Consider the following 27,792-nt stretch of genomic DNA (forward strand, 5'->3'; position numbering starts at 1 on the left):
CTGACTTGTTAGGAAAAAAAAAATCTTGGACTTTTTCTTTTGCGGTTGTAGAAGCACTAAAAACAATCAGCTCTACAGCCGCGATCTTTGCAGGGCTCTTCGTGCCCCAGTCCCCATCCCCTTCATGAATTTCAGCCATTTGCTGCAATATTTAAAGCACCCAGACCTAACGGAATAGATCTGCCTGCAGGTCCAGGTTGGTGACATAACTAAATTGCCATGGAAAAGCCAGAATTAATTGTGGCTTTCCCAAGGTAATTCAGTGTGATCAAAAATTGGGACTTTTCAAGTCCCACTAATTTACACAGTGGGCAACAGGATGAGGCAGCTCAACCTGTGAGTGTCCTGTTGATAACAGGATGGGTTGCAACCTAATTATGTGGTGAGGAGGGTCATCCAACCAGTCACTATTTGGGCTGTAGGGTTTATAGCTTTGTATACTCAGTGGGATAACCCTGGTTAGTAGTTACAACATATGCATTATTGTAAGGAATTCCTTTCTTATAATGCAGCTTGTATCTAAAGGTATAGCATCCACGTCCAGAAATGTAATCATTCCACTTTAATCAGCACTGATTAAGCTGATCATTGGGTATCATGCCCCTTTTAGTATGTACTTGTGTAAATACTTTTCACAACTCACTAAGAAAATCGAAGGCCTAAGTCATAAAAACTATGTTTAATGTCTCAAAACCTTCTCCTTCTCCTTGGTATGCTACTGAGAGGTAACCTCTGTCTTATGTATATAGCTTTAGCAGACCCTATCCTGTCAGACCTATTACACATCCACAAGTCCAGATGTGGTATTGGCACCAGCTCAATAGATCTCAACAGAAACAGAACATGCTGGAGGGATAATTATGTATCACAGAGAATTTAACTTCCATGAAATCATCTTGCACTCCACATAAAGCAAAGTACTTCTCTGACTTTATTCAAATGTAATTTGGATGAATGGATGTCTAACCACAAATTCACCCCTGGTTTAGTACTATTTTCCCCTCATAGATAAGGGAAACATGTAAATCTTTCAATGTGTCCACATTTTGACATTCTCTGAGGCTGGCTCAAAATCTAAGGGTTAAAATACCACAGGAATATAAGACTATAATTTTTAAGATTGCAAATATCAATACTCTAGTTATTAGTTACAAATCCATGAATCTATCAACTGCTAAAATGTCTTGTGGTTCCATAAGATTAAAATATGTTTCAGACCAGACATCTGACCTGGTACTGTTTTACTTGAATTAAACATCGAGTAAAGAACTTTTACTGCTTAAGTTTCAGAAAACACGACAGACCCATCTAGCAGTCTACTTTTCCAGCTGCCCATAGAGTTCATTCACTCTTTGTTAGTATGTGCTTTGAGTGCTTCCTGAAGTTGTGAAGCTAAACTTTTAGATCATTCAAAGTGACCTCACTTCTCCTGTGTGGCATATCTCTCAAAGGTAATCAGGCTGTGACATCCTTCCTATGGGCCAGTTACCAAGGAGCATCAATCCTCACCACTGACATTGGTGGGGATGTTCACTTGGAATAAAAATGGATACACACAGTACTTTCAGATGCAGCTCTGTGCACCAATCATAATTTCACTTAGGAACACACATGGAACACACTCCAGACCTGGGACTAGACTTCATCCCCAGGCCCCCAAATAAGAATCCACCTCTCCCCCTCAGAAACCATTGCTATTTGTCCCTGTTACAAGTAGCTCACACACACACACACACACACACACACACACATACACACACACACACTCTTTGAAATTTGATTTTCTCTCTCTCTCACACACACACACACACACACACACACACACACACACACACACACACACAGCTGGGAAGGGCTGGCACAAAATTACTAGCTATGCCACCTCCACCCAGACTGTAAGGTAGATTCACTGCCACCAGCCAGCCAGCTACTTTAAGGCTCTTACCAGGGCACCCAGTTACTCTTAGTAAAATTAATACTTAAATGGTAGTGTTTCCAAGCAGCAAGGAGTATGAAGGCACAGTGTCACCAAATAAATGGTATAACTCTCCAAGGTTAAACTATTTTCTAAAATACCAGCCACAATGCAAGTTATAGATATATTTAATAATAAATAATAAAAATAGAAATCATGAAAATACTGAATATCTATTTACAATAAACAGTAGAGTTTCAATTCACAGGAAATATAAAAAAATAACACAGATGGAAAGACTCGGATAGTTACAGAAAACCAATATTTAACTAGTCTCATTATTTTCCTCACTGACTGAAGAATTACTGTTCCCTACTTACTTGGTAGAGCAAGGCAAGGTAGAATGGATTGGGTGAGTGGTCTTGTTGTCAGGTCCAAGACAGAATGCTGAGTGTCACTATAACATCTCTTACTAATATCTAAAACAAGTTCAGTGCTGGCAATAGAATGACATTACATCTGGTCACCTGACTTTGTGTTTCCCACACTACCCCCTGACTAGAAGCCGAACCAGGGTCTAGTACAGATGTCTCACAATACACACCTAGGGCTTTGCTAAAGCATCTAGAGACTGTAAAACAATTCCAGTCATTTCATTCCTCCTGTAGAAACTAAACAACCATTCTCTGGCACCCCAGGATAGCAATTAGTTCACCACTAAGGACAATAAGAGCCCAGGCCTTTCCCATACATTGTGTCTCTTGCTGCATTTAGGCCTGTGAGATACATTTTTTATGGCCTAAACCAAGTCATTTAATTTCTGGCTATTTTTCTTAAGGTAATCTGAGCCAAGCTAAACCTCTTCCCTTCCAACATCCTCTGTTAACATATATAGATTTCCTCAGTTACAACAGTACAGTCTGATATAAATGTATATTTCTTTTCTGTCCAGCAGGACCCACTGTTGATAATTTTTTTAACTCAAGCAGCTTTACAAATACATTTTAACAGAAACATCTGTACAAATCAGTTTGATATACAAATGACATCAAATTATTTACAAAACTCCAGCTAGCTATGCTGGCATATGTTACACATGCACTGCCCTACTCTCTCTTTGACATAGCTGGCACAACCTCACATTGTCACATCTCTCCCCCATTTGAAGACTCAAGCCACTTTCTCAAGTGACCCCTGGAGTAATGCTGCTTGAGAAGAATGAGCCTGCCTTGAAACGCATTAACCTATTCCTTGTCTTGATACCCCATCTGCATTGGTATTGCTAACCCTCCACAGTGCTGCATTGCCATGTCATATGCCTGCAACCTTAGGCTCCACTTTAGTAGCTTGGTCTTTTGCTGGCTGGCTTGATTTAGCCATGTTAGGGGATTGTGGTCTGTAACCACAGTGAATTTCCTTCCATCCAGATAGGGCTGAAATTTTTGCAGTGCCCATGCTATGGCTAGACATTCTTTTTCTTCAGCTGCATAACATTCCTCCTTGGGTTGGAGTCTGTGGTTGAGATATATAACAGGGTGCACTTCTCACTCTGAGAAAATCTGGCTGAGTACAGCCCCCACCCCATGGTTTGAGGCATCCACCTGCACATCAAACGTTTTTGCTGTAATCTGGATTGGCTAACACAGGGGATCCTCCCAAAGCCACTTTAAGCTTTTGGAATGCCTGCTCACAGGCTCAGGTCCACATTACTTATCTGGCATTTTTGTTCCTCATCAGGTCTGTGAGGGGAGCAGCTATTGCACTATAAATGGGAATGAACTTTCTATAGTACCCCACTGTCCCCAAGAATGCCCTCATCTGTTTTTTGGTAACAGGGGCAGGCCATGCCTATATAGCTTTTACTTTGGAAAATTTTCTATGCCCCCAGGTAGCAGACCTCTGCCATACCCACCTGACACTTACTGGGTTTAATGGTGAAGCCTGTCCTTTGCAGGCTGTCCAGGACCTCTTGGACATGCTGAAGGTGCTCTTGCCAGGAATGACTGTTGATGGCAATATCATCCAGAAAAGCAAGGGCATAAACTTCTGATTTTTCTAGGATACACTCTACCAGCCTCAGGAAGGTCACTAGGGCATTTTTCATCCCAAAGGGCATCTTTGTGAACTTGTATAATCTGAAAGGAGCACAAAGGCTGACCTATCTCTCTAGTGGTGGGTATCAAAGGCACCTGCTAGTAGCCCTTGCTCAGATCAAAAATAGTCAGATACTTAGCCCCACCCAGCTACCCTAAGGCTTAATCTGCCCTAGGTATGGGGTAAGCATCTGAATCTGTGTGTCTGTTTAGTTTTCTGTAGTCCACACAGAACATGGTGCTGTAATCCTTCTTTGGTAACAGCACCACTGGGGAGGCCCAAGGACTGCTGGACTTCTGGATTACTCCTAGTTTCAACATTTCCCATATCTCCTCCCTTAGAGTTTGTCTGACTCACTCAGGCACCCTGTAAAGGGTCTGCTTAACAGGTCTTTGGTGTTCCTGTATCCACATGGTGCTGAACCAGGTAAATGCACCCAGGTTTCCCAGTGAATATGTTCCCAAACCGCTGTAACACTACTCAGATTTCTCAAACCTGGGTAGGGAATAGCCGCTGTGACATTGCTACCCTTCCACTGAGGGTCAGACTGAACCTCACTGAGGAGATTAGTCACCAGATCCCCCTCAGACTCCTCTTGCCACCCACTGCAAATACTTAGCACAAGGGCCTACCTATCATGGTAAGGCTTCATCATGTTAACATGATAGAGTTTGTGCCCCTGCCTCTTGCCTAGCAGTTCTACCATGTAGTTAACATCACTGACCTTCCTTACTACTTTGAAGGACCCTTCCCAAACTGTCTACAGCTTATTGCATCTGACAGGAAGGAGCACCATAACCTGCTGTCCCAAAGCTTACTCTCAGGATCGAACATTTCTGTCATACCAGATCTTTTTCTGCTCTTGAGCTCCTGACAGTTTCTCCTGGGTCAAGTCCATGAGCTCCTTAAGCCTTGTCCTGAGATTGATGACATATGCCACACAGACTCCTTGTGGGATTCACACTCACCCTCCCACTCATCACGAATCAAATCTAAAGGTTCCCTCACCCTATGCCCAGACAGCAATGCAAAGGATAAAAATCCTGTGGATTCCTGGGGTACCTATCTGTATGCAAACAGCAGATGGGGAAAATATGTGTCCCACTCTCTCCTAAACTGGTCTGTAAATGCCCTTAGCATAGTCTTTAGTGTAGCGTTTAACCTGTCCACTAGACCATTAGTCTGGGGGTGATACAGGGTGGTTTTTAGGCATCTATATTATATTATCATACGATGCAAATAGCAAACGATATTTCATTGTACCGATAATATCTAAACAACAAAATATCGAACAAAGAGTACAGCAAATTTTTTCCCCGTAAAAAAAAAAAAAAAAAAAAAAAAAAAAAACACACCACCCCTACTTAAATATACCAACTCCGAGATCACACCATAGTGAAGGAAATGGCAAAGTCCTGAAGATGGCCCACCAAATTTTTTTCCCTGGGAAAAAATTTTGATGTTCCGTGACTTCGCTATTTTGCCATTTCGATAGTATCGGATCAACTAAATAACACTCACTATTTAGTCCATTTGATACTGTCATATAGACCCATTTTTAGGTGCTTCACTCCACAGCACTCCCACAGATAAGCAAGCAGGTCTGACATGAAATTGGCAGGTCTGTCAGTCAGTATTTCTCTTGGGAAACTTACTCTGCTGAAAACCTCTAACAATGAAAGCATTTGCCACCTTCTCTGCCTTGATGGAAGACAGAACCACCACCTCAGAGTATCTGGTAGCATAGCAAAAACACCTCACAAATCAAAACAAGAAAACACACAGCCAGCTAGTACTTCACCAGTAACTTGCTTTTCTTTATTCAACGATCTGGTACCTCGGCAGTTCGCCTTCAAGGATCACAATTAATTCAATGCACTCATTACATTTATATACACTTCTCATTTTAACAATTAGCAAATGAATCCCCTAATTAATCAATTTAACAATAAAAAATTATTTAAAGTGACCTTAAACCAATTATAAATTTCTATAATATAAATGTAAATATATAAATACATGAATGAATTTATAAATAAATAAATAAATAAATAAATGAATAAATAAATAAATAAGTGAATGTGTATTAAACATAGATAATTCATTAAATGCCTAATTCTTGATTCATGCCATTAGGCTTTAAGGTATGGAACTTAAAAATCATTCTAGTCTCAAGCTCCAATAATTTTCCTACAACATCATCTCCCCTCTGAAGGAAGGGTTTTCCCAAAACACTAAATGTTAAACTATTAGAAGACCCACCATGTTTTTCTTGAAAATGCTTAGCAACAGGGCTAAACAGATTTTGGTTCCTTATATCTTTTAAATGCTCCAAAATCCGTACCCTAACCATCCTTTTGGTTTGTCCTATATACCACATATTTTACATGAACATCCCAAGATATAAACCACCCCTGTTGATTTGCAATTAAAATGGTATTTGGGAGTAAAATTTACATCATTAATAAACTCAGGTTCACAACCTTATCACAAATATTACAAAAACCACAACGGTATGTACCCAACTTTGAAATCATGATGTTCTCTTTCCTTTCAATTAAATTGTTATTTAGCAATTCCTTAAGATTTTTCCCTCTCTTATATGAAAACGTGATATGTTTGGGGAATAAATGATCAATCAATTCATCATCACTGACTAAATACCAATACTTTCTAACCAATAACACTAGCTTGTCAGAAAAGGCAGTGAACTTCGTTACATAAAAAAGTTTATCAACTTCTTTATTCTGTTTCATGATCAACTCTTCATGTCTGGATTTAAAATTTATAAGCTCTACTTTTCTTCCAAATGATTTTCTTCCAAGTAATTTATCCCTACATGCTAATAACTGTGTTTTATTGTAACCTCTTTCACCCAACCTCAACACAACTTTATTCAATTCATTAGATTTTTCATTAGTGTTACAAGTATGATCAAATATTCTCTTAAATTCTCCATAAGGTAAGGCCTTTAATAAATGGTCAGGATGCATGCTCGTTGCATGCAAGAACATGTTAACTGAAGCAGATTTTCTATAGGGCCTAAATCCAATGTTCTCCCCATCTACAAATAGTGACAGATCCAAAAAATTAATCTGTGCTCTATTTAATTCATAAGAAAAAGAAAGATTGTGTCCATTATTATTTAATACTTCAAAAAATTCAGAGAAATCAATTATATCTCCCCTGCAGATGAAAATGAGATCATCAATAAAGCGCTGATACATTATCACATTATTCTTAAAAAAGTCAGTGGGATAAATGAATGTTTTCTCAAAAAAATTGTGATCCTTGAAGGCGAACTGCCGAGGTACCAGATCGTTGAATAAAGAAAAGCAAGTTACTGGTAAAGTACTGGCTGGCTGTGTGTTTTCTTATCTGGTAGCATAATCTACTAACACTAGGATATATTTCTTCCCTGTGTAACTTGATGTATTCAGAGGTCCCATAATATCTATAGCTATCCTCTGAAATGGCTCCTCAATCACAGGCAAAAGTATCAAAGAAGTTTTGACCTTGTGTCCTGCCTTGCCTAATTTTTGACACTGCTCACAGGTCCCGCAATACCTTGTTACATCCCTTGCGATCTCAGGCCAATAAAAGTTCTGCATAATACGTCTCTTGGTAAACATTATGCCCATATGACCTGCAAAAGGAATGTTAAGGGCTATGGTTAGAAATGCCAGATGGTAGGCTCTAGGCACTATCAAATGACATATTACCTTACACTTGAGCCCACTCTCAGAGATCCACTCTATAAAGTAACCCTTTGTTCCAGTATACAGACTCCCCTTTTCCTTGAGAATCAGTTGTCTCCTAAGCTACTTCTCTCAAGCTTCGTAATGTGGGATCTGAGAGCTGACACTGTCTCAACACTACCTTTGTGACCCTTCCCAGCTCCCCTTTCAAAGGAAGTTTGTTTCCCCTGACAACAGTGCCTCACTGTCAAGCAGGGTACTACCACTCACCTCTACCCTTGCGTCAAACTGTCCAAGGGAACATCAATACCCACCAGCAGCTGTAGCTCACCTGCAGTTTCACTGTTACAGGGTAGCTCAGTCCCTGAAATAGTCACCTCACCAGCCTTAGTTTTAGGTGTGGCATCTGTCTGGGTCTCCCCCAAGCTACCAGCCCCACATGCCTGTCTCCATGCCTGACTGCATGCAACTGCATGCACACAAGGTACTTCATTATCAGAATCATTCCCTATTAGGACATCTGTAGGGATATCTTCAAACACACCTACTTGCTGTCTTCCTTTTCCACCCTCCCAGACAAGGTGAACCTGGCCAAAGGTATCTGGAATGGGGTCCTTTCTAAAGCTCTGACTCAAGTGGACTGCCCAAGCAAGTACTGCTCATCTTTAACCACTGCAGGCTTCACAATGGTTATATCAGAGGCTTTGTCTCTCTTAGCAGTGGTCTGTTTTCCATCCACTAAGATAGGGTACAAACTCCTGTGATACTTTGGAATATCTGTTGTCTCCAGGCAACTTCCCACTCCCACTTGCTGGCTCCCCCACCTTTTGTTCCCCAACTTGCTTCAGTGGATATTTGTATGATACATGGCCTCTCTGCTTCCTGCTACTGGTAGACTCTGTTGGGGTGGTATAGGCTACCCATCATGAGTTCCCTTATATCCATGTGCTGCACTAGGCATCGCCTTCTTGTGCAGTGATGCCCTGCTTGCTAAGTAGAGATTCCCTTTACTCCCCAGCTCATGTGCAGAGTTACAGTCCCAGTCTGCCAGCCAAATTCTCATGCCCTCAGGCAAAGTGCTAAGGGATTGTTCCCTCACCAAAAGGACTGCCGTCCTTTCAAAAGTGGTGACCTAACACCATCTCACTCACCTATGAAAATAAGTGCTTAGCTCAGCAATATAATCACAAACACTTTCATCTGCCTTACATCTATGCTCATTAAACTTTTTTCTGTAAGCTTCAGATGTTAACTTAAAACATTCCAATAAACATTGCTTAACTTTGTCATAATTTAAACAATCAGAATCAGACAATTTAGAAACAGCAGTTACAGCTTTACCATGGAGTAAGCGGGTCAGGAACTGTACCCAGAGCCCTTAGTCAGCATCATACTGTTACATATTCTTTCAAATATATAAAGAAAACTATCCAAATTATCACCTTATTTATACTGTGAAAGAAATTTACTGACCTTTGTTGCTTCTGGGATTTGGTCATTCTCTTTCCCATTACCTCAATGTTCCTGTCGAAGACTCAGCATGTCCAACTCATGTTCATGCTGCTTCTCATTTTCTTCAGCCTCCCAATGTCACAGTCTCTCTGCTGATTCTAATTCCATGCATTTTGCCTCAGGTTCAAGTCTCTTTAACTCCAAACAGGTTTTTAAATCCTCTAAGGAAAAGGTGAACTGTCCTGTTTCTGAGAGCTGCACATCCCCATTACCAGACTGGTTGCCTTCCTGGTTGTTGGTCTGTGCTGCAGCTAAGGCTGAAATCATTTCCTCTTTAGCCAGGTTGGCATGCACCAGTCCTTTGGATTTGCACACCTTAGCCAACTAGTTCACTGTCAGCTTACAATAATCCTTTGCTGACATCTTTGCCTGCTTTCCTGAATAAACTAAACTAGCAAAAATAAAAAAACTGTTGTGAAAAATGAAACTCTGTATGTTTACCTTGTGGCTGCTGAGAGTACAACATATTCAGTGACAACTGCTTACAGGCTACAGATGTTCAATTAATATCCCACCACTGCCACCAATATGTGACATTCCTCCTCTAGGCTAGTAATCAAAATGTAACAAAAATGGATACACACAGTATTTTCAGATATAGCTCTCTGCACAAACTACAATTTCCCGTAAGATACACTCCAGACCTGGAGCTAGACTTCCTCTCCAGGCCCCAAATAAGACTCCACCTTTTTCTGTAGAAACCAGTGCTTCGTGTCAATGTTCCAAGTAGCTCTCACACACACACACACACACACACACACACACACACACACACACACACACACACACACACACACACACACACACACACACACACACACACACACACACACACACACACACACACACTATGAGATTTTACACACACACACACACACACACACACACACACACACACACACACACACACACACAGACACACACACACACACAGACACACACACACACACACACACACACACACACACACACACACACACACACACACACACACACGCACACACGCACACACACACACACACACCTACCTGAGAAGGGCTGGCATAGATTTACTAGCTATGGTGTCTCCACCCAGACTGTAAGGTAGATTCACTGCCACAAGACAGCTACTTTAAGGCTCTTAGGCGGGCATCCAATTACTCCAAGTAAAATTAATACTTATACAAATGGTAGTGGTTCCAAGTGGCAAGACTGTAAGGAGCATGAAACCGCAGTGTCACCAAATAAATGCAATTACTCTCCAAGGTTAACCTATTTTCAAAAGACCAGCCATAATGGCAGGTATAGATATATTTAATAATATATAATAAAATAGAAAACATGGAAATACCAAATATCTATTTACAATAAACAGCAGAGTTTCAATTCACAGGAAATATAAAAAAATAGCACAAATGGAAAGGCTCATGCAGTTACAGAAAAACAATATTTAATTAGTTTCACTATTTTCCTCACTGATTGAAGAACTACTGCTCCCTACTTACTTGCTAGAGTGAGGCAAGATGAAGTGGGTGAGTGGTCTTGTTGTCAGGTCCAAGAGAGAGTGCTAAGTGTCACCATCGCATCTCTCAATAATATCTAAAATAATTTTAGTGCTGACTATAGCATGACATCACATCTGTTCACCTGATTCTGTGTTTCCCACACTACCTCCCTGACTAGAAGCTGAACCAGGATCTAGCACAGATGTCTCACAATACACACCTAATACTTTGCTAAGGCATCTGGAGACTGTAAAACATTCCATTCCTTTCATCCCTCCTGTAGAAACTAACCAGCCATTCTCTGGCACCCCAGGGTAGTAATTAATTCACCAGTAAGGACAATAAGAGACCAGCCCTTTCCCAGACATTGCGGCTCTGGCCACTTGTGAGATAAAATTTCTATGGCGTAAACCAAGTCATTTAAATTCTAGTTATTTTTCGTAAGGTAAGCTGAGCTGAGTTTAACCTCTTCCCTTCTAGCTTCCTCTGTTAACATATTTACATTGCCTCAGTTTCAACAGTACAGTCTAATCTAAATGTATATTTCTTTTCTATCTAGCAGGACCCACTGTTGATACATTTTTAACACAAGCAGCTTTACAAATACATTTTAACACACACACACACACAAACACACACACACACACACACACACACACACACACACACACACACACACACACACACACACACACACACACACACACACACACACACACACACACACACACAATCAGTTTGATATACAAATGACATAACATTATTTACAAAACTTTTTTAACACAAGCAGCTTTACAAATACATTTTAACACACACACACACACACACACACACACACACACACACACACACACACACACACAATCAGTTTGATATACAAATGACATAACATTATTTACAAAACTCCAGCTAGCTATAGGTTCATAGGTTCATAGGTAGGTACTAGGCTATCTGCCCATGGGCATTTATAAGCCTAGCCAGAGTGTGTCAGCTTTCGCCGCCCCACTGGTTAATTAACTGAGCCTCTGTCAAGAAGAGCCTATGAAGTGATCCCAGGAGTGTATTTTCTGTTACACATCCAATCATCAAGGTTTCTCTTGAAGAGTGTTATTGAGGGGCTCTAACTAATGTAGTTAGGAATTTTGTTCCAAAGTATGGGGAGTCTCTGTGACAGGAATCTATCCCTCCAGCATGTTCTATTCATTGTTGTAGTGAGGTTTAGCTTACTAGAGCGAGTGGCTTGCAGTGACTTGGATTTCTTTAGGAGATGCATGTCCATCAATTCTGAGTTGGACATGGCTTTGTAAGTCAAGCAGAGATCACCTCTGAGTAAGCGATATGTGACTGAGTACAGCTGGAGTTTTTCCAGTCGGGCTGCATAGGACATATGTTTGAGACCAGTAATCCTCTTGGTGAGGTACTTGTGTGGTCTTTCCAGCTGTTGGAAGTGTCTTGTGAGTTACATCCTAAATAGGGCATTGTACTCTATGATGGGTCTGATGAGTGACGAGTAGAGGGGCACTATAACCTCTTTATTTCTAGATGCGAACCCTTTAGTAATTAGACGGGCTACATAGAAGGATTTCCTAACTACTTTGGCAATATGATTGTCAAAGGAGAGATTACTATCTACCTGGGTCCCCAGATCTCTTATTACCTCTTCTATATTAAATGCGCTGCCACCTATGTGGTAATTCATGGGTGTTTTGTTTTTCCCAAAAGGGATGACAATGTATTTTTTGGCATTTAGCTTTAGACCATGACTTTGACACCAGGTGTCCGTCTCAGTAAAGCCTTTTGGAAAATGCCCATGTCAGCCGGAGAGTCAATTATGGCTCCCAGTTTGCAGTCATCGGTGAACTTGGTTAGCCATAGTCCTCCTGTGTTTGCCTGTACTTCTGAGAAGTATATGCCAAACAGTAGGTGTCCCAGGACCGGGCCTTGTGGGACACCACTTGTGACTGGTTTAGAGTTGGACCTGGAGCCCATTATTCTTACCGTGTGAGTTCTGTCTGTAAGCCAGTTGGCAACCCATCTTGTGACGTAGGGGTTTATGTTCAGGCTGGTGAGTTTTTCTATAATTCCAGAGTGGGGAATGGTGTCAAAAGCCTTGGCGAGGTCAAGGTAGGCTGTGTGAACTACCTTCCCCTCATCTATGGCCTTGGTGACTGTCTCGAAGAAGTCAACCAGGTTTAGTAGGCATGATCTGCCCTTAACAAAGCTGAACTGGGTTGGGTCAAGTGTTTAGAGGTTCCCAATATCTTTGTTAATGAGTTTCATGATGATGCGCTCCATAGCCTTGCAGACCAGGCTAGTCAGGCTTATGGGGCGATAGTTACCAAGGTCAGTTGTGGGCCCTCCTTTGTGGAGTGGAATAACCATTGCTGTCCGCCATTCTATGGGCACATAGCCTGAGGAGAGGCTGAGGTTAAACAGTGTGTTTAGGTGGGGGGTTAGTTCGTTCTGGAGTTCGTGCAAAATGCAGCCTGGGGCACCATCTGGCCCCATTGATGCTGTGCATTTGGCTTTTGAAAGGGCTGTTTTCACCTGTGCGTCTGTGTTTTCTGGGACACTACACATTTCCAGTATTGTTGTGGGCCCTTTTGGGGGTGAAAGGAGGGTAAAGTTTGCACTGAATCTATCTGCCAGGATGTTGGCAATATCAGTGGGTTCAGTATATTTTGTGCTATTTTGCACTAGCTCAGAGCATATCTGCAAGTTGCCACTTAGATTTTTGACATAGCTAAAGAAGGCTTTGTGATTATCTTTCGAATCCTTTGCTATTTTTCTTTCAAAGTTAGCCTTGGAGGATTTTATGAGGGACCTTAGTTTCTTACTGATACTGATCAGGGATGTCTTTCCTTCTTGGGATTTGCTTTTTTTCTGAACTAGTTTCCTCCTTCTATTGTATAGCCTATTTATGGCAGGGGTAAACCAGACTGGTTTCCTTCTCTTAGGGGAGTGAGTCTTGGTTTTGCTAGGGATGGCACAATCCATGCATCTTTGTAGGTGCTCATAGAGTGCATTTGTATAGGTTCCTGCATCTTGGACACTGTTATCCTTTAGTGTGGGGGCTGTGAAACTTACCACCTCTGTATTAAGTAAGGTGAAGTTTGCTATAGAAAAGTTTTTCTCTGTGGTTTCCTTGGTTGGAGGTGGTGGTGTGGTGTGGACATCCATAGTGATTAGTTTATGGCTTGATCTAACCAGTGACGGCTTGACCTTTGGTGTGGAACACCTGTCGCCCATGTTGGTGATGACCAGGTACAGTATGTTTTCACCTGTGGTAAGGGAGTTTACCAGCTGATCCAGGGCATTTGAGTTGATAAATTCCAGGAAGCGCTGGACCTGGGAGTTTGTACTTGAGTAGTTTTCCCAGTTAATGGTAAGGTAATGTAAATCACCCAATATCAGGGTGTTCGGTAGGACCTTTATGTTTTCCAGTGTCTCCAGAAAGGCAGAGTTGTGGTTCTGGGTCATGGAGCATGATCTGTAGTAGGCCACAATTTGCATTGCAGATTTGCCTGATGTTAGTTGCACGTGGATGATCTCAGAGGTATCATGCTGCGCCACTAACCTGGAGGTGTAGGTATCCTTGATTAATATGGATACACCCCCTCCTTTTGTGTTTTGGTTCATGTTCTGTGGCCAAAATGTGTGGTATGAGTTGTAGCCCAGTAGTGCTGGGGAGCTATGTGGAGCATTGAACCAGGTTTCAGTTACTGCACAGATGTCGACGTGCTCCATACTGAGGAGTGCTTCAAGCGCATGCATTTTGAGATTTAAACTCCTGGCATTGAGTAGCATAACCCTCATTTTTTTATTTGTGCTGCTTAGGGAGGTGGGTTTGACTTTTGAGCCTTGCCTAAAAAAGGCACTATGGGGGCAGCAAGAGCTGTGGCCAGTATTCAAAAGCCTAGGGGTGACAGGTGCATGCCGTCTCTTGCAAAGCAATGAGGTTGTCGAGCATGTCGTCCCAGGCTGACAGACACTGGATCCCCTTTGAATGACACCAGAAGCTTAGCCAATTGTTGAAATTGATCATTTTTTTCTTTATACTGCGGTATCATTCTTGGTGAGGGCAGGATGCTACTCAGGGTCAGGGTCATACCTGCTGGGCTACATGATCAGAGAGCACTTACATGTCTCTTTTCATGCAGTCCAGGGAGGGACGTCTCAGGTCATTCACACCAACATAAACAATGACAGAGTCATATTTGTACTTGTTCTGGAGTGACCTGAGTGCTTGTGTTATGTGGCGGATTCTGGCTCCTGACAGGCAGCTAGCAGTAACCTTCTCCTTGTTCAGCCTAGTGAGTGGGACGTCAGTGTTTCTGACTATAGAGTCACCTATTACTAGTGTGTTAGGTATGTTATTTCACCTTAAGGGCTGTGATTGTGCAGCATACTGATTTTGTGTTTTATGTGTTGTCTGGTTTGTGACGGGAGGTGCAGGTTTTTTGGGTGTCTGCTTTGGCGGTCTCTCATGCTTTTGCAGGTTTTTATTTAGAGCCTTCAAGTATGATTTTGTGTATTTATGTGCAATTTTTGCCAGTGCTGGATTAGTATGTCTATGTGAGGCTGGAGGAGTGGTGCAAGTGTTAACCTTCTCCTCATGACTGCCTGTTCCAGTCTTGGGTGGAGAGAGCTTAGCCTCCAATTTAGCTATATAATTGCATCTCTCGCATATGTTAATGTTTTGTGGTAGGAGGAGAGGGTTGTCTGTGTACATGAGGCAGTTGTAACATTGCCTCAGGATACCCAGGTTCACAGCTGGACTGGAGAGTGTACTTGAAATTGCCCTTTGGTCATGCCTGAATAGTAGGGTGAGCTGCTTAGTTGCTTGGTTGGTGATGGGTGAATAATGAGCCTTGCCCTGCTGGGCAATCAAGTGTCGGGGTATATTAGTGCTTGCTATTAGGTCTGAGCAAGTGCTGGACTGTAGGATGCTTTTTAAGTGCTTATGTTGAGAGTTAGACTACTTTCAAGGGAAAAACTGAAGAGGAGACTTGATGGAGCCAGGATAAATTTAGCCCTAGCTAACTGGTGCTGCCTGGATGTGCAAAATCATGCAAATGCGGTTTTTACAGCAGGGAAATGAAAGAGATAGAAATTAGCCAAAAATGGCCTATAAACTACTAACTTCTGGACTGGAACCACTCCTCCAGGGACAGATGGCTGGTCAAAACTTTCTCTCTCACAGGTGAACAGAGAAACCTCCCTCTATCCAAGTAAGGTATGGGTAACTCAGACAATTCTAACACAGCCCTGAATTCAGCACTAGCCTGAAAACTGAACTATACTAGCTTAGAAAGGTGGGAAACAAGGAAAATGTTTTTTTTTTTTTTTTTTTTTTTTGAAAAGATAAGGCAAAAACAGTAAAAAAAATACACTTAAAACAGCTTTAAACAACTACAAACAGCAAAAACTACACTTAAACAGCTTTAGATGACTACAAGCAATCAGAAAAGGCTTTTAAACAAATTACCCAATTAACCAGTAAAAAATCTCAAAACTGAGCCCTGTTCCTGTAGTCTTCAATCAGGCAAGTTCTAACTGCGCACTCTTGCTACTGGGGTGCAGGGGAACCTTCTCCAAAAAAGAAGGCCTGGATTAGTGCTCAAGTTGTACAAACAAAGCTAGATTCAGCAGGCCTGGATCTAGTCTATGTTACAGCAAACAAGGCACACCAATTTCAGTAAGAAACAGTTAAAATATGCAGGCACTATAAGCCTTTAACCAGAAATTCTCAGCTCAGAAGGGCAGAGTCCAGCTCTCCTCTCACAAGAGTGCAGACCATGAACCTTCTTAATGTAAAATAACTGGCCTGAAGCCCAAGTGCTTAAACCAGAAATAATACACTTTTAGAATAATAGACACTGAGCCTTCAATGAGCAGTTCCCAACTTAGAAGGATGTAAGCTGCCTGCCCTGCCACAACAGTGCAGACCACAAACCTTTTTAATGTAAAACAACTGGTCTGAAGCCCAAGTGCTTAAACCAAAAGGCTTAGAATGATAGTTACACCAAGCAGTAATAAATACAACTGAGTACTTTTAAGATGATGCAAAAGCAAAATAAAGTAATAAAGTAGGAATAAACACAAATACAGTAAAAGCAGATGAAGAAAGTGCAATTTTTTTTTTGAGTGAGCAAATGAGATGGGCCCAGAAGGAGTATCCAAATGCAAATTTACAAGAGGGGCGGGCAGTTTCAAAGCCACCAGGATTAACACCAAAACAAAAGCAGGGAGGGAGGATGGGGAACTAACTGAAAAAACAGAGCCACAACTTCCATCTAGATAGTATTAAATGCTGGCATATGTTACACATGCACTACCTCACTCTCTCTGGTATAGCTAGCAGTACCTCACATCATCACACAGGTACTTGATGTTGTCCTCTTTACTTTGTTACTTTAGGTGTTAGCTAGTCTTTGAGGTGGTGAGTATAGTGGCTGCCATGTGCATATGTTCCTGAAATACATTTTCAACTCAAAGGAAAATGGGTGCACATCTACATAACATACTTCTGGTTGCTTACAGTTCAGGCTTTTGTTTGTCCACTGGAAAGTCTCTCAATAAAACACAGTATTGCTTACAAACCATAGGTTTAGTATTACAGCCCTGGTCAATCTGCCTTGCAATCCCAAATGCATTTACAGTGCCTTTCCTAGCAATCCAAATATTCCTGCAGCAGATCCATGGGTTTTCCAGTTATTTTTCTGGTACTTCCTCAATTAAATCTGGTCACTCTTGGTCTTGAAATCCCTCTTTATGTGTTTTAAATGCCTCTGATATTGGGGACTCCCACACCCCCATTTAACATCTGTTCTCTGGGTGATTTGCATTGCACTATTTTTTTAGTCCTGTAATATGTTGAATAAACAGACCAGCCATTGTTTATTTATCACAATGATTGGTGTACATGCAGTACATCAGACCAGTATATCTATTACATAGCCACTGTGCCACGACATATACATGTGTCTGGCAGGTGAAGTTGTTAAAACATCCATTGTGTGTGCACATATACTCTATTTTTGTCAACATAAAACTTTTTAATTTAACATTTTTGAAAGTTGTTCTCAACAGACTGATACAGAAAATTAATTAGTTGCACTGCATGAAATCATGAAAACCATTCTGGTACTAAAAAAAGATGTGATTTAACAAAACTTGCTTCTCTGCAAATTGCAGGGATTATTGTTTTAGTTTTTTCTTTACAATATTATATATTCATATGAAATGTTAATTTTGAGTAACTTACTGAATAATAATAAAGGCATGTTTAAAAAGTAGTTCTGGGAATGGTAAGGACAGTATTGATTAGGGGTAAGGACTGTTAAACTGCAGAATGTAAAAGAATAACAATGCTAGTGATAAGAAGAAAATGTTGACATTAAACACGCCAGGTGATATATACTACACTGGATGTGCTTAAAGCAACATATTAAAGCACAGCAGTACAAGACACTCATTGACAAATGTTAACATTAAATACACGGTGATATTTACTACTGTGGATGTGTTTAAAGCAACATATTAAGAAAAAAAAAACAAGTGCATTTTGTGTGTTAAATTCAGTTGCAACTAGCTGATGTTGAAGACAAGCTCCCCCATACTAACGCATATTCACATTCTGCATTCAATCAGGACTTTGTAAATCTACACTGTAATAGCTTCCTAGTACTGAGGTTAGACTTGTTTGAGGTAAAAATGTTTCATGTCTTGACTCACCTCCAGTATTCCTCAGTAGGACTCACAGTGGTATTAAAGGAAATATGTTTCTGCATAGTGGCATTTTTTCCTTTAATTACATGATGGTCAAGGCAGAGGTCTGTATTCCACCAGTTCCCACAGTGTTGCCATGGTAAGTCACTTGTCAAAGAAGCAAATAAGTAGAACAGGACATATGCAATTATTACATTGTAATAAATTGCTACCAGCGAAACGATGATAATCATTCCTGCCCCAACTCCTGCAAACAAAGGTACAACATAAAGTTACTGCTGACATAAGATCTAAAAAAGGAATATAAAAATAATCAGTCAACAGCAGTATTATCAGATGCTTACCAGATAACATGTTTCTGGCTTTCAGGTGACTGGTGTATCACAATGAACCATTACCTCAGTTTAAATGAGTTATTTCCATAGCAATACTACAACGCTAAGATTTATTAAAGCTCAACAGCTTTCTTACAGCTCTACTCACACAATTCAAAAAGAATGGTAACTTAGCCAATCAGTCAGAAAGAGTGCAGAATTCACAGCATGATATAGCCTGCTTGTCAGTTACATATGCATATGTTTAGGGAATGCGCAGTGGTGCAGGATGTTGGGCAGTGTTATACATGTGTCATATTCCACCAGCAGGAAACAAACTGCAACATAAAATATGCTACTATGGTCACATGACTCAAAGGCCATGCAACATGGAGATAAAGTACTTCATGCTATGCACATTACAATGAACAATAAAGTGTCTCAGAGGTGCAACATATACACTGTCTGCAGTCCGCAAAAGATAACCATAGCACTCTGGCAATAAAATTCATTATATACATTGGGAAGAAAGCGTGAAATAGTAAAGTCAGGAACTGGGAAGAGTATGCAGAGCAACTTCTGACAGGTAGCTATGAAGATTACCAACGAGCCCTCCAGGTTACCTTCTGCAGAATAATCTTCATCACCCTGCAGTGAGGTAAGTCTGAGGACCACTGAGACTCAGCAGTTGGTGTGGAGTTGGCTGAAATGAGTGGCAGCCACTGCTATACAGATTCTTGTAAAAGGAAAAAAATAAAAAGGGAGAAGAAAAAATGTAAAGAAAACAACAACAAAAAGTGCATAAGCATGTGAGGTACATGCTATATCCTGCAAACACAAAGAAATTCCATATATATAACCCAAGGCTGGGAGAGTCTGGCTTGCTTCTGCTAGTAGGCCATATGATTTTTGTCAATCTCTTGTTGTGCTGGAAAGCAGAAACATAATGGAAAAACATCAGTATATCCTTGGCAAATGGTGTAAATACATGTCCATCTACAGGGCCTGTATAACACCACAAGTACAACAAACAAAAGCAAGCGTTCTACTACTTCTACACTAGCCTCTTTCTATTGGTAGAGAAGGTCTGAATGGTATCTAAACAGATTAATGAAGTTATAGCAACATTGTTCACCAGAACAAATGATGCCAGTGGTAACAAACGTTCCCTGGGAAGTTGCTGCCATAATCCAAGTGGACCTCCCTCATACCTGCCCAGCAGGTTTACCCATGGTTTATATGCAGAAGGTGCTGGAAAACCTTACAGCTGTTATTGCACCAAGCTGGAACGTTTCCAACAGTGGTGCCTGGTGAAGCCATGGCCACTCAATAGGTATGACTCAGGAGAAAATGGATGGTTGTGGCATATAGCCACATGCCTTGAAGACCATATGACACAAGTAAGCAGCATAGAAATGCTCTGCCCATTAACAGAAGCATGATGGCAAAGTCCACTAACCAAACCCACACATACATGCATGGAATGATTATGAGCACTAGCACAACCCCGTACCTGAGAGTGTAGTGCTAACCAGGTAGTGTCCTGTCTACCAAACATGTAAGTATGCTGCTCATTGGCTGTAGTGTGGCCAGAAAAGTAAAATTTCATTGTTCTGGACCCATAGAAAAGTGTCCATATAGCTTAGCATGATACTATAGACTGCACACTCAACACTAAACAGAACCACCCTACAGACATGTGCACGGACAGGCACAGGCCTGATAGTGCACAGTAAGTCTGATAACACATCTTATTCTAGATGTCATTCAGAAACATTCACAAAGTCTCACATTATTTGCATAACGTATGTGCCACTGAACTCATGAAAAATCAGAAACAAGTGACCCTGGTGGAATCACAACATCAACAGGCTGTATAATAGAAATCAAGAAAATTATGGCAAAAATTAGGAGGTGTAATACTGAGCAAGATAAAAGCATTCTTGTCAAACTAAACAAACAAATTAGAGGGAAAAAAAAGTCTACCAAAGCCAAATTTGAGGTAAATTTGGCCTCCCAAGCCAAGGACAACCACAAGCCATTCTTTAGCTGCATCCACAACCTCAAAGGCAATGCACTGTGCAGAGTTCATTGTTAACTGAGACAGCTATACTGAGCTAGAAAATCTAGCAAACCCACTAGCAGACAAATTTAGATCTAACTTTACCTCTTTCTCACACTCAGCCTCCCCTCAGGAAATACCATCAGATATAACTTCCCCTACTACCACTAGGGAAGAGGTCCATAATGCTCTGTCTAAGGCAAAGAGCACTGCATCAATGGGTCCAGACAATATCCCAGGGTGCTTTATAAATAGCATGAAATATGACCTATCAGGCCCTTTTAAACCACTGTTTAACCATAGCCTCCAAACAGGCTATGTGCTTCAATAATGGAGAACAACAACTCTCATCCCTCTGCATAAAGGCAGGCTATCTAAAGACCCTGGAAACTACAGTCCAATAAGTCTCACTACTCTCATATGCAAAGCCATGGAAAGAATTAACTTGGAAATGGTCAATAATGACATAGGAAACATCCAGACACTGGACCCAACCCAGTTTGTTTTTTTTTAAGGGTATGCCATGCCTACTCAACCTGGTAGACTTGGACCATCACAATAATGGATGAAGGCAAAACTGTTCACACTGCCTACCTTCACCTGGCCAGGCATTTTAGACACTATTCCACTCAGACATTGTTGACAAACTCGAGAGGTTGGATGTAAACCCTTATATCACCCATGGATAGCCAGCTGGCTCACAGACTGGGAATTTCATCTCTGCAAAGAGCCATCCACCAGTGCAGTCCCTCAGAGACTGGTCCTGGGACGGCTCTTTTTGGCATCTACTTATCTGAAGTCATGGCCAATATCAAGGACCTCTGGCTGACAAAATTTGCAGATGACTGCAAATTAGAAGCACTCACAGAATCCCCCATGGACACTAATGTTTTCTAGGAAGGGCTGACATGGACAAATAACTTGTGTCAAAGCTACGAATTAAAACTAGATACCAAAAATTGCATAGTAATATCCTATGGGAAATCATCAACCCCTGGTAATTATCATATTGAAAACACACCCCTAAGAGTCGGCCTAGTAGTCAGGAACATGGGTAGGCATACAGACAGTAATCTACCCTTTGACCAACACATGTCTACAGTAGTGAGGAAATCATTCTGTTGTACAACTTGTAAACAAAAGTATGGTGTCTTGGTCCAAGGAGGTCAGTGTTCCACTGTATTCAGCATTCATCAGACCTATCATTGAGTACAATTCTCCCTTTGGTATATCCTAACCAAGCACACACAAAAAATGGAATGTCCAAAGAGGTTCCTCATTAAAAGAAAACTGGGTATAAGCAACATGTCTTATGCAGACCACCTCAAAGCATTATCCCCGTATTTTGTCTCTTGCAGGCTAAGGGGAGATACATGTCTGGCATATAAGTCATTGTTGCACCCCACCCCAATTGGCTTCCTGCATATCTTCAAAACAAAAAGAACCAGAATAACCTTGCTTGAGATATAAATACAACTTGCTAGAGAGACAGGTATGAATTCCAGGGACTACTCCTTCTCTGAAACAGACTACCCATGCATATGTAGTAGAATTCCTCTCTAATCCATTTTGAGTTAAACTTGGGCAATTGGATGTGGATCAGGAAATTCATCCCTGATTTGGCACCTATGTGTCTAATGGACACAGGCATCTCCCAGGCCCCTGCAAGTGTTTCATCTACCAAACTCTTGAATACACTTATTAAGTGTACTAGAACTTGTCAGACATTTAGGATGCATGGCTAGGATTAAACACACCCCGGTTGTCAGCCTAGTACACATTTAAAACCCTATGGTGTCAGGTCTTTTTAAGGTTAACTACAAAGGAGTTGTACAGCAGGCTAACTTGGGCACTGTGAAGGTAGAAACTACAACTAGCCTATGTATGACTGAAGTCATGCAACGGTGCTCCTCAACACACAAACAAGTTGCTCTTTGTACAAATTAGTACTGAGTAAATTTACAGGGGAAGTTTTACATGCGTCTAAGTTGTCTGAATCTATAAAAGGCACTGCCAAATGCAGTGATAAGCAGCAGAATTTATAGAGTCAAAAAGCTGATTAAACTAACTAAAATGTCCTGTGGCCAATGAAATTCTCTCACTTTAAGCCTAGCTGTGTATGCCCCAACTCAGACAGACCAAGCTATCTTTCTACTGCCACTAGAATTGTAGATCCAGACTTCTTAATGTAAACACACACTTTGATTAGCCAAAACTGAGAAGGTACCAGAAATAAATTAGACTAGCTAGAACAAGTAATTTCAATAAGATTCTAACTCAGACAAGCTAGTAATGAGGAGCAGCACACACCTTAAGGCAATTTTAAAGAACATTAACAGCAGCTAGACCAAGGAAAACCAAATACAATTTACAGTAATGAAATGCAAAAAATAAAATAAAATAATTTGGAAAATACAGCAGCAGTCTTTAGAAATAGCTTAGAAAAGTGCAATATTAGCCTGCATGCCATTAGATGTAAGCCAAATACTTTGAGAACCCATTTGAATCTAATGAAGTTTAAAAGACAAAAGTGCTAATCTGAATAAACTTTTTTTGAATAACATTGATTACAGGTGATTTTTTTCTAGAATTTGTTAAGACTTCTGTTGGTTTATGAACTTTTAAAAGGGATAAAAATATTTTCATCTAGAGCCTCTAGCAAGAAATAAGGGTTAATTTGAAATAGAACCCCTACATTGTTCTTGAGCTAATCCCTTTGGCTTTTGTTCCTATCATTTTTTCAACCTTTTTTCAACTAGCATGTCTTCTTGTGTAGAATTACGAATTCCTTGACTGACTAGCATAAACCAACTTGTGGTTGCTATCATCATTTTTTCATGTGTTAATCAGTCCCCTCATTCCATTTTATATGTCTCTTCAAATGTCTTCTATTCCTTAAACTATAAATTAACCTTTTCTCATTTTCCTCAAACTGAAAATCTCAAACTCTATGGATCTCTCTGCTCTTTTTTTTTTCCAATACACTGTTTTTCATGTGTTATGATCTCAGAGCTGCTTCATGTATATAACATTAACAAATCTATATATAAATCCCCTTACTCTACTCTTCTTCCAAAATTGAGCTAATCTTCTATGTTTCTTAACTCTCTACATCATTCCTTTTAACTGCTCATACACATTTTCTCCTTAACCCCCTCCTTCTCTTCTATCTTTTTTAAGACATATGAAGCTGACACTGCCAAATGAATTGAAATTTAAATATTCCAAATTCCTGCTTCCCTTCCTCCTATGTGAACTTATCTTAGCATATCTCAATTTTCTGAATGTATTTACTGTAAATCTCGATTGGCAAGTCTCTCATGAGATGTAGCGCTTCAGGTAGTGTCATTGTCTGGATGATTATTACTGCCCCAAAAATGTTATTGACCATATACTCCTCACAGTTATACTTAATTATTTTTTCTCATGTCTACATTCCTAACTACGTCATCTCATGCTTACTGCTGATCAAATCTTTTCCTCTGATACTCATTAACCCTCCATTTCTCAGTTGAACTGTTTTAGTTCAGTTGCATTGCAAGCCTGATTCATTCTTAAAATCATCAAATTAATTCCAAACTTCCTGTAAAGCTACATGTAATCTACCAGGAATTAACAAACAAGTCATATGCAAACAACCCAAGAAACTTCCATTTCCCTGGTAGTGTGCTGTGAAAGGCTGTTATCATCTGGTCCAGAAGCTGCATAAAAATAAACTTGGTGGCAATCAACACTCATCTTATTTCCCATTCCACTTTTTCCTCATTGGTTAATTCCCAATTAACTAGTAAGCATATTTTAGGTGTCCTATTCATCCCTTAAATCTACCTTATAAATCTATTCCCTGTATTTATCTCTGATAAACTTCAGAAGCAGAGAATTAATTCCACTGTATCGAAAACCTTTCTTATGTCAAAGAAAATATCACTGATTGTTCATTTCTTTCCTTCTCTGATACTTCAAGGAATTATCATAACAATTGTTATCTATGATTCCTCTCCTGGCCTTCACAAAGCCCCTTTATACCCCTCACCCACCAAGGCTAATACAATGTCTTCCAGTCTTTTGACCCAAATAATAACTAACATCTTAGCATCTCCACTAATATCCAGAGATAAACAGTCCTACCTAGATTTTGGAATTAAAGCCACACTGTTGTAAAGGATTCTGTTAATTTCCCTACCAAAGAATCCTTGTTATATATTTCACATAAGCATTGACTCACTTCTCGCTCTATTCCTTAATAAAACTATCCCATAATAGAGGATTTGGGAAGTTGAGCAGGTAATGGATATACATACAATTATTGCTAAGAAAGTTGTAAATGATGTGTTAATAAAAGCAAAAGTGAGCAAGGTTTTGTGATGAATACCACACTTCTAAATTATATCTGCTAAAGCCCTTTGTGGAGCTTCACAGCTATGAACTTTAGTGTTCCAGGAAGGAATATGACCATGATAGGCTTGCAAGCCTGATATTTTTAACATAGAATGTGATTGGTACCCTTCAGTTTTATTGTAGGAAACAAAATGAAATGCATTACTATGACCAATGATTCTTGCACTTGATCACTCAGTTAGACATGCCTTCTCTCTCTTAGTTGCTACTCTTTTTATTGAAGGGGTGAACCCTTTGAATATAGCTCAGACCAAAGGGAAATTTGGTACTATAGGAAGATGAAATACATTGCTATGGACAGTACTATTATAGCATTTGATTAGTTAAAACTTGTCTACTATATTAAATGCCACTGTGGTTATTCTTGCAGAAGGAGTTGCTCTCATAGTACATATCCTTTAAATGTTACTGTTGTAATAAAAGTTGAAATGCATTACAATAAGCAGTGCAGATGTGATGATTATGAGAATTTCTGCCAGGGGGAGTTCTTGAAAACAAGTTGAGGTATACTGCATTTGGCGGTATTTCTTTCACTTTGTTAGTTAAACATTTCATCAGTCCCCTGTGTCATTGTGGTTGTGGGGGTAGAGGGCAGAGGATGAGTTGCTTTCTTCAGTACTACATGTATTTGGTCAGTTAAACATGTATGTTGTCCCCAGCATTATTGTGGTAAATGGGAGAGGGGCCTCATGCATATATCCTTTATTGCTGGAGGTAAGAAATCATATACAATGGTGTATGAGCAATTACTTATCCAACAATATAACTATGAAGAAAGATGCCCTGCCCAGTGTAGCTCCAACACTTCCATTTAGTTCCAGCATTGAAATTTTTAGTTACAGCCAAATCTTGCTTTGAAGTCAAGAGCCATTCTTGGCTCTAGCACATTAACTAGGAAGAATAGAAGACCAAGAACGAAAAAGATCAGAGAGTTCTATAATGATACATGCATGTAAGCAATAACTGTGTAGAAAGTTTATTACATTGTAATAGCTCATAAGGTTGCGTGTGGATATTCTAATAACTAAATTCCACTATTATGAGCATTCTTAGAAAGTGAAGTAAATAAGTTATATCCGGAAATAATGCAACAAAGAGTATCAACCATAATCCCATAATATTGCAAAGTAAGCTTCAGAGGTTTCTTTGTATAAAATCTAAAAAATAACCATTTAGTATTAACTGCATTGCTGAATACTGTAGCGATTATTTAGACTTCAAAAATAGGAAGTAGATTGTCTAGCAGCTAAGACCAAGGCAACCATTTTTATAAGACAGAGAAGCTAAAAAAAGAAACTGTTTATGAACTTAATCCTACTGCAGTCAGTTCCATATTAGAGTGGACATATTCAGCAAGCTCATAATAGAATATGAAATGGTAGGTTTTTATTTATAATTGTGTGTGTGTGTGTGTGTGTGTGTGTGTGTGTGTGTGTGTGTGTGTGTGTGTGTGTGTGTGTGTATTGTGTCTGTCTGTCTGTCTGCCTGGCCAGGTAGAGCTATTGAAACAATACTCATTATAGTGTTTATTGTTGGCAGTTTAAGCAACTTCCCAGCTGAAGGAAGGGTTACTTTATCAGATGAGCCATTATGCTAAGTGAGAGCTACAACTATTGTTTTGTGGTATTTCATAAACAAACAGAAAAAAAGAAATGACATAACTCATGTTAGGCTTTTAGAATGAATTTATTAACATCGTCTTTCAGCATGCTTACTGCAATTAGTCATTCACTAGGATCAAATAGTACATTGTATTCTGTTTAACACAGTACTTTTTTCTCATACATAAAATCATAAATATACTGCGCTTTCATATTCTGTTCCCACCCCCAGACAAGGAAACCACGGTGAAGAACTTCTCAAAAGCAAACTTCACACTTCTCAAAACTGAGGTGGAATCCTTCAAAGCCCCCGGGCCAGTGGACAATATGGCCCAAAATGCAGAATCCCTTACAAAAGCATTCTATGGACACCTACAGGAATGCATGGAGCATGCTATCCCAAATAAAACCAAGACTCACTCCTCCAAAGGCAGGAAACCTGTCTGGTGGACCCCGGCCATAAATAAGCTATACAACAGAAGGAGAAAGCTACTACATGACAGAGCAACATCCCAAAAAGGGAAGGCATCACTGATCAGTACTAGCAAGAAACTACAATCCCTCATAAAATCTTCTAAGGCCAGCTTTGAAAGAAAAATTGCACAAGACACTAAAGATGATCACAAGGCCTTCTTTAGTTATGTCAGAAACCTGGGAGGCAACTCCCAGATATGCTCTGAGTTAGTGCAAAATGACAAAAAATTCACTGAACCCACAGACATTGCCAACATCCTGGCAGAAAGGTTCAGTGCAAACCCCCCTTCCCCCCAAAAGAGCAAATGTCTATCCCAACAGTGTAGCCTTCCTGAGATCACAGATGCACAGGTGAGAGCTGCCCTCTCCAAAACTAAAAACACAGCATCAATGGGACCAGACGGTGTCCCAGGCTGCGTCCTACATGAGCTCCAAGAAGAAATAAACCCTCATATAAAGTCACTGTTCATTCTCAGCCTTACTACAGGATATGTTCCCAAGGAATGGCG

The 27,792-nt window shown here is 40.2% G+C and overlaps 1 protein-coding gene across 1 annotated transcript in view; it reads right to left on the reverse strand.

Annotated features, from left to right (window-relative positions):
• Positions 1–27,792, reverse strand: part of SLC6A7 (solute carrier family 6 member 7) — a 1,098,089-nt gene that overhangs the window by 782,381 nt on the left and 287,916 nt on the right. The window contains exon 4 of the mRNA XM_044069564.1: positions 18,441–18,681. Coding sequence (XP_043925499.1) covers positions 18,441–18,681 — 241 coding nt within the window. The remainder of the gene's footprint in view (positions 1–18,440; positions 18,682–27,792) is intronic.

The sequence above is a fragment of the Protopterus annectens genome, chromosome 4.part0, assembly GCF_019279795.1.
Source record: "Protopterus annectens isolate FY-2018-M chromosome 4.part0, PAN1.0, whole genome shotgun sequence".
Taxonomy (NCBI): Eukaryota; Metazoa; Chordata; order Ceratodontiformes; family Protopteridae; genus Protopterus; species Protopterus annectens.